Source organism: Dipodomys merriami, unplaced genomic scaffold (genome assembly GCF_024711535.1).
Source record: "Dipodomys merriami isolate MVZ:Mamm:240054 unplaced genomic scaffold, mDipMer1.0.p SCAF_40, whole genome shotgun sequence".
Classification (NCBI taxonomy): Eukaryota; Metazoa; Chordata; class Mammalia; order Rodentia; family Heteromyidae; genus Dipodomys; species Dipodomys merriami.
The window spans coordinates 6,517,199-6,524,595 of NW_027205604.1; the positions used below are offsets into that span (position 1 = coordinate 6,517,199).

The following is a 7,397-nucleotide window of genomic DNA, read 5'->3' on the forward strand; positions in this document are numbered from 1 at the left end:
GAACATTTACAAAATAGCCCCACACATCACATTGGGCCACAAAGCAAGGAAGTTCTCAACATTTGCGCCATGTCGAAAGTACTCTGGAGCCAGCTTGAAAGGGATACCATTGGGCAAAAAAAGGGACAACTTCAGGATCAAAAGAAAATGTGACATTGGTCAGTATTGATGGGCTACACAAGAATCCTTAAGTCCATAACAATCATCTTTACAGCACTCATAGGACAAGATATATTGGCTTTTTTCCCACACTCCCAAGTGCTGTGGGCCTTTTGAATAGGTGAATGAATTTGTTTTTCCGGACAGAACTCAAATTCTTTAAGATTCAGCTCAGATGCCCCTTTTACCGAGAACTCTTCCCTAAAACTTGCCAACATTAAAGTAGTTCATAATTCTCTTGATTCTAGTCTGGTGTGTGCACCCACCTCTAAAAATTCACCTAGGAATACTCTCCCATACTTGCTTCTTTAACTATACTTTTCTCTCCAGACTAGCTTATCAATACAGAGCCTATCTGGGTTTCACCTATTTTGTTGTTAGTGCTTTTCATGATTTTATAACATGGAGAAACAGGGCTTTTTCATATTTTATAACAATGACATAATAAACTGATCAATGTCATAGAATCCTCTGCTTCTTTTGTAATCCCACAGCATAGGGTTGTCTGTTTTGTAGAAAATGCCCAGGTACAATTAAATAACTGGCTGTGACAACATGACAAATTTTACTATAGTATTTTGGGGGGGCTCATTGTTTTTTTTGCTCTCCCCGCTCCTGTTAGCCATAAAACAGACTAGAAAATATGTCTAACAATACTTTCCTGATTCTTTTTCTTAGACAATAACTTCTTACAACATTTTTATTTTTCTCAGTCTATTTCATATTCTTGTCCACACACACACTCACACACACACTCACACACACACATACACACACAATGTAGAGCTGGAAGTAGGAAAGTCAAAGTATTGTTTTTTCAAAAAAATCAAGTTAGTAATTCGTGGTTTCATATAGTTGCCATATTTTTTTAAATAGTAATTACAAGTGAACTTTGTGAGTGGTGCTGATCCTGGGGCTTAAAATCCATTTCAAGTACCCTTGTGCTTTCGTTTGGCTTTTTCTCTCCAGGTTGATGCTCTACCACCTGAGCCATACCTCTACTTCCTGCTTTTTGCTAGCTAAGTGGGGATAAGAATCCCAAGGACTTTTCAGCCCGAGTTTCCAACCACACTCCTCAGATCTCAACCTCCGGAGTAGCTAGGATTACAGGTGTGAGTCAACAGCACCCTGCTTGGTTATAAATAAAGCTTAAAAAAATGCAGCAGGGCTGAGGCTTTGAACGGCCAAGGATGACAATGGCTCTCAAAGGCGGCTCACTGGCCAATGGGCTGGGCGCTGGCCAGGGTGCTGAACACCTTCCCTGGATAGCCGCCACAAGAGGCTTCTAAGGGCTTGGGGGGGGGGGAGGGGAAGGAGGAGAGGATAGGGGAGGGGAAGGGAGTTCTCTGGCCAGGCAGTCTCCCCTCCTGGATGCCAATTGTAGTCCTGGGCAGCAGGTGCCCAGGCTGCGCTCAGGGGATCTGCCCGTCACGCAGGGATGTCTCCATCCATTCATCGCGGTGACGGCCTAGCAGCCTTCATTTCCTTTACTGATGCCCCTGACCCCAACACCGAGTCACTCACACACCCTAGCGACTCAAAGGCAAACAATAAGCCAAGCTCCAAGGCTGAAAGCCTTACCCAAGGGTCCATGGCTCCTGATCAGGCATCAAAACACTGAGCACTCCAGTGTGTGCCGGCCTCTGCTCCCCCGCCACTCCTCATCTTACCCACGACGCTGTCCTTCCTCTGTCCTGCTCCTGGCTTGCACCGAGCAAAAGCAATCTCCCCTCCACCCTAGTTAGGGAGCTGAATTTTGAGGTGGCATTATTCAGTCATCTTGCCCCTTGATTCTTGAACGCCCAAGATCGCTGAGTAACCCAAATCTCTCTCTCTCTCTCTCTCTCTCTCTCTCTCTCTCTCTCTCTCTCTCTCTCTCTCTCTCTCTCTCTCTCTCTCTCTCTCTCTCTCTCTCTCTCGGATAGTACTCAACCACTTGAACCACAGTTCCACTACCTGCTTTTTGGTGGTTAATTGAAGATAAGAGTCTCACAAAGTTCCCTGCCCTGGCTGGCCTCGAACCTTTGTCCTCAGATCTCAGCCTCCTGCGTAGCTAGGATTACTGGCATGAATCACGGAATTCAGTTTGAACTCTCTTTTATGCTAACCACTCCGAGTGAGCTTGCTCAAACGGTTCTCATTTCTCAACTTATTTCTCCTGGTGAACACGATGGCGTTCTGGGTCTTTGTGAGGCTCTCTCCAGGTGTGCCTCTGTCTCCTATAATAGCCAGGATCCTGGCACCAGCGCCTTCTTTTCCTAACCCCACCCCTTTCTCAATCAAGCCAGGCACGCTCGCTCTCCTTTTCCCCCAACCAAGGCTCTCCTCCCCCCCCCCCCACTCCGCCCCCGACTCTTTCACCAGGGTGTCCACCCCTACTACAGGAATGAGCAGTCCTTCCGGGCCCCCCTAGCGCGCGCAAGGATCTGGAGAGAACTCCCGCTCCGGCCCCGCGCTCCAGCCCCGCGCTCCGGTCCCGCTCTCTGGCTCCGGGCAGCGAGTGTGAGACGCAGCTGGGTGGAGATCGCGCGCTCCTGGCAGGGCCGGCGCAGCCGCTCCGCTGACAGGTAGGCGTGTGGGTGCCGCGGGGAGGCTGGGCTCGGAGACCAGGAGTTTGTGCAAGAGGGTAGAGGGAAGCAGCAGTGCCAGAGCGACGCAGCGCCCCCGCCCCCCTGCCCCCGTCTTCCCCTTCTTCCCCCTAGCTCTCTGGCCGCCTCTCAGGTCTCACCTTCTCCCCTGGCTCCAGCCCGTCCCCTCCCTCTCTTTCCTCTCCAAGCATCCTCACTGCGCCCGGGCGCGCTCGTTCCTCGCACTCTCTGCGCCTGAGCGGACTCGCTCGGGGACCCGCACCGTCGCGATCTCCCATCAGCGAAGGCCACCGGGCAACATGTGGAACGCGACCCCCGCCGACGAGCTGGAGCCCAACCTCACCGTGGCAGATCCGGACTGGGACGCAGCCCTGGGCAACGAGTCTCTGACGGAGCAGCTGCTGCTGCCCCTGTTCCCCGCGCCGCTGCTGGCGGGCGTCACAGCCACCTGCGTGGCCCTGTTCGTGGTAGGCATCGCGGGCAACCTGCTCACCATGCTGGTGGTGTCGCGCTTCCGGGAGCTACGCACGACCACCAACCTCTACCTATCCAGCATGGCCTTCTCTGATCTGCTCATCTTCCTGTGCATGCCCCTGGACTTGGTCCGCCTGTGGCAGTACCGGCCCTGGAACTTCGGCGACCTGCTCTGCAAACTCTTCCAGTTCGTCAGCGAGAGCTGCACCTACGCCACGGTGCTCACCATCACGGCGCTCAGCGTCGAGCGCTACTTCGCCATCTGCTTCCCCTTGCGCGCCAAGGTGGTGGTCACCAAGGGCCGGGTGAAGTTGGTCATCCTGGTGATCTGGGCCGTGGCTTTCTGCAGCGCCGGGCCCATCTTTGTGCTGGTCGGCGTGGAGCACGAGAACGGCACCGACCCGCGGGACACCAACGAGTGCCGCGCCACCGAGTTCGCCGTGCGCTCGGGGCTGCTCACGGTCATGGTGTGGGTGTCCAGCGTCTTTTTCTTCCTGCCCGTCTTCTGCCTCACGGTCCTCTACAGCCTCATTGGCAGGAAGCTGTGGCGGCGGCGCCGGGGCGAGGCGGCCGCCGGGGCCTCGCTCAGGGACCAGAACCACAAGCAGACGGTAAAGATGCTTGGTAAGTCTCCGCGCGCCATGGGATCGGGATCGCGCGCCGCTGTCGCCAGCTTGGCTCTCCTGTCCTCCCCTGCTTGGAGTCTCTCTCCTCTCCTGCTCTCTGGCTCTCTGGATGCATCTCAGTTTCTGTGTGTGTCCATGTCTCTCTCTCTCTCTCCTTCCTCTCTTACTTTGTTATCGCATGTCTTCCAATGACTCTGTCTCTATTATATTTATACATATGCATGATGTATGTATGCATATATGTATCTATCCATTTATCTTATTTGTCTGTCATGTATGTCATCATCTATCATCTACCTATTATCCACCGAGCCATCTCCTTCCTAGTTAATTGCCTCTCTGCTGTCTCTGGACTTCTTTCTGTATATGTCCAGCATCTATCTATCTATCTATCTATCTATCTATCTATCTATCTATCTATCTATCTATCTATCTATCTATCTATCTATCTATCTATCATCTATCTCAGTCATCTATTTTTCTTTCTCTATGTCTGTCTGTCTGTTCTCTGTCTGTCTCCCCCTCTCTCACTTGTCATTGTCTTTATTCTTTTGGTCTCTTCCATCTCTTTGTATCTCTTTTCTTCCTATATCTTCTTTCTCTCCTTCATGGGAATCAGTCTCACTTTTCTATTTCCCTAAAATGAGTTTCACATTAGTCCAGAAAGTTACTTCAAAACCGAGATCATTCATAAAAGTGTACTGTGTTTGTGTTGTGTGAAAGGTGACATTGGAGCTCCTGTTTCAAAGAGAAATGGCAGAATATCCAAGGTACATAATGATTGAAGAAGTATTCAGGTGCAAAATCACCCAAACCATGGCCAATTTGTTTGATTCTGTAGGGGGTCTTTTATTTTTCTTTCAACATTTGGAGGGTTTTTTTTTTCCTGTCCTGGAGATTTTTTCAGATTATCTCATTGACTGTTTATTTCCCTGCTGTGTCTATGGCAGTGTTGTTAAAAAAAAAAAAAGAAGTTAGTGACTGATTGGTGCTCAGGTCTCCTTTGGTTTGCTTAGGTCATTATCTGTGACTGTGAGCAATATTTGCTAGGAGATTAGACAAGTGTCCCCTTAGAGGAAAGGAGACTTTGTGGCACCTGCGGGACTTACGCCCCCTCAGTGGCCCTGCCAGGAGCCCTGGGTGCAGTGTTACAACTCCAGGATGCTGCATAGTTAGTATATGAACTCACTACCTTAGGTGCTTGGTTTCGGGGAAGTTATAAAAATGTGTTCTTAATCCAAGCAAAACATTAATTTTACTCAAATTTTCAAAACCAGCCTCCTGTATATTGTTTTGTTTCTTCCTTGGGAATTAATGTTACTACCATGTTAATTTTCATCTTCCTTGACAGTTCTGAAGAGGATCACTGAATGGGGACAAGCACTAATAGATCCTTTACTCTCTGTCTTCCGTTTTTCTCTCCCCCATTCATGAAATTATCTTTAAGTAGTTGTACAAAAGGTTTTAATCCAACTTGTCAGTTTATGAGTCAGTTTACATCTTCCATCATTCATTCTCATCGCTCTCAACCCCTCATAGTTTCTGAAATTTTTAAACACAATTTGAAAAATGTAGAATTATTGAAAAAAATCTTACTTGAGCAAATCAAAGTGGATGGTCCATCATTCATTCTCATCGCTCTCAACCCCTCATAGTTTCTGAAATTTTTAAACACAATTTGAAAAATGTAGAATTATTGAAAAAATCTTACTTGAGCAAATCAAAGTGGATGGTATATGTTATTTTATCACATGTAATAATAGTTTAAATAGTTTATATTAGTCATTATTGATTTATATCTGTCTATACATCATCCATGTGTCCATCCATCCATCCATTCATCCATTCATGCATCTATCATCTATTTTTCTTTCTCTATGTCTGCATGTGTATCTCCTTCCAATCTGCTTTCTTTAAAAGCACCACAGGTATCTGATTACCAGTGATGGCTGAGTACAATCATCCTGACTCATTCATACAGGACCTGATACATATAAAATGGTTGATTTGGGGGAAGGAATTGGCTGATGAGTGTGGTCATTATGTTAACTCAAATCACAAAATCAAAAATAGAAATGGCTGAGCAGCTCAGTAAAAATTGCTGAACTGTGGGTTCAGTCTCCATCTTGGTTAGAATGTAGGAATGGGAAAGGTCAGAAACATAACATTTCTTTATGTCAAGAGCAGAGCAGTGTTTCCCAGTGACCACACTACACTTTCTCTAAAGAAAGCTAAGTGTTAAAGATAGAACATGATTTGCTGTGATGTTTCTTGACCTGACCATCTCTCACCCATTGTCCTTCACAGCTGTAGTGGTGTTTGCTTTCATCCTCTGCTGGCTTCCCTTCCACGTGGGGAGATACTTGTTTTCTAAGTCCTTCGAGCCTGGCTCCCTAGAAATTGCTCAGATCAGCCAATACTGCAACCTGGTGTCATTCGTCCTCTTCTACCTCAGTGCTGCCATCAACCCCATTCTGTACAACATCATGTCCAAGAAGTACCGGGTGGCTGTGTTTAAACTCCTAGGATTTGAATCCTCCCAGAGAAAGATGTCTACTCTGAAAGATGAAAGTTCTCGGGCTTGGACAAAATCTAGTATCAACACATGATAGAGCACATGTCCCAGTCCAGTCATCGCTTCTTATTCCAAACCGGAAGCCATAGGACATCAGGCAGGACTTGGGAGGAAGCTGAAGTCAGTTCCAGATTTAGGGACCCATGAACTTGGAGACGATGGGGGGTGGGGAGGGTCTGAGCAGTTTGGTTGTATTCCACACTCATCTATGCTGTCCTACTCTCTTCCCATGAATCCACTGCCTATAACTTTGTGTTCTGGAGCTGGTACTGATGGGGGCTTTCCATCTCAGAAAGAGGAGGAGTTTCAGAGCCAGTAGTTTTGGTCCTGGCTGGGAAAACACTAAATCTGATTTGCTTTCCCATAATGATCAAAATGATTGGATTAGAAGACTAGCATTACAATAAAATATGTTTCAAAACTTGACTTTTAAAAACTAGAAGTTTTCATAAAGCTCTAGAACATGCTTCCCAAGAGAAATACATTTCAGCATGCATTAATAATCAATATGAAAATCCTGGATGAGACATTTACCTTCTCTTTTTTAAATTCTGAAATCTGATATGGCATTTATACTTACACCCCCGCTTCTATTTGGACATTGTTTTCATTGGTAGAACAGTGCATCTAAGTTTCAGAACGTTTACAGATGAAAAAGTCAATTCCGCAATTTCAATGGTATAAATACCCTTAACAGTTTTCAAATAATGACATCAACAAGAACTTTCTGAACTCAAATTTAGTTAAAAGGGGAAATTCAGTTCATAATTCAACTCCAGCAGACAAATTTGTCCACTGGACAAATGTGACTAGAGGCAATAACACTGAACAGGAAGACTCTAGAGTATATACAGAATTCTCAGTAATCTTATATTAACTGTTTTCAAATAAGTACATTTTTCTTGAGAATAAACGGAGGAGAATTTTAGAATGATGAGTCCCAAAAGAGAACAGAATGTGTTTAAGTTTAGTTGA

General features: G+C 46.5%; 1 protein-coding gene across 1 annotated transcript; it reads left to right on the top strand.

Moving 5' to 3' along the window:
- The first annotated feature begins 3,043 nt into the window (after positions 1-3,043).
- Positions 3,044-6,496, top strand: Ghsr (growth hormone secretagogue receptor). Its single transcript, XM_069991960.1, has 2 exons — positions 3,044-3,845; positions 6,155-6,496. The coding sequence occupies exons 1-2, from the start codon at positions 3,047-3,049 to the stop codon at positions 6,454-6,456; spliced, it is 1,101 nt and encodes a 366-aa protein (XP_069848061.1). The 5' UTR covers positions 3,044-3,046; the 3' UTR covers positions 6,457-6,496.
- Positions 6,497-7,397: the final 901 nt, after the last annotated feature.

Coding starts and splice junctions, on each gene's coding strand:
- Ghsr (XM_069991960.1), top strand. CDS start 3,047: ATGTGGAACGCGACCCCCGCCGACGAGCTGGAGCCCAACCTCACCGTG. Junction 3,846..6,154: donor GCAGACGGTAAAGATGCTTG/GTAAGTCTCCGC, acceptor TGTCCTTCACAG/CTGTAGTGGTGTTTGCTTTC.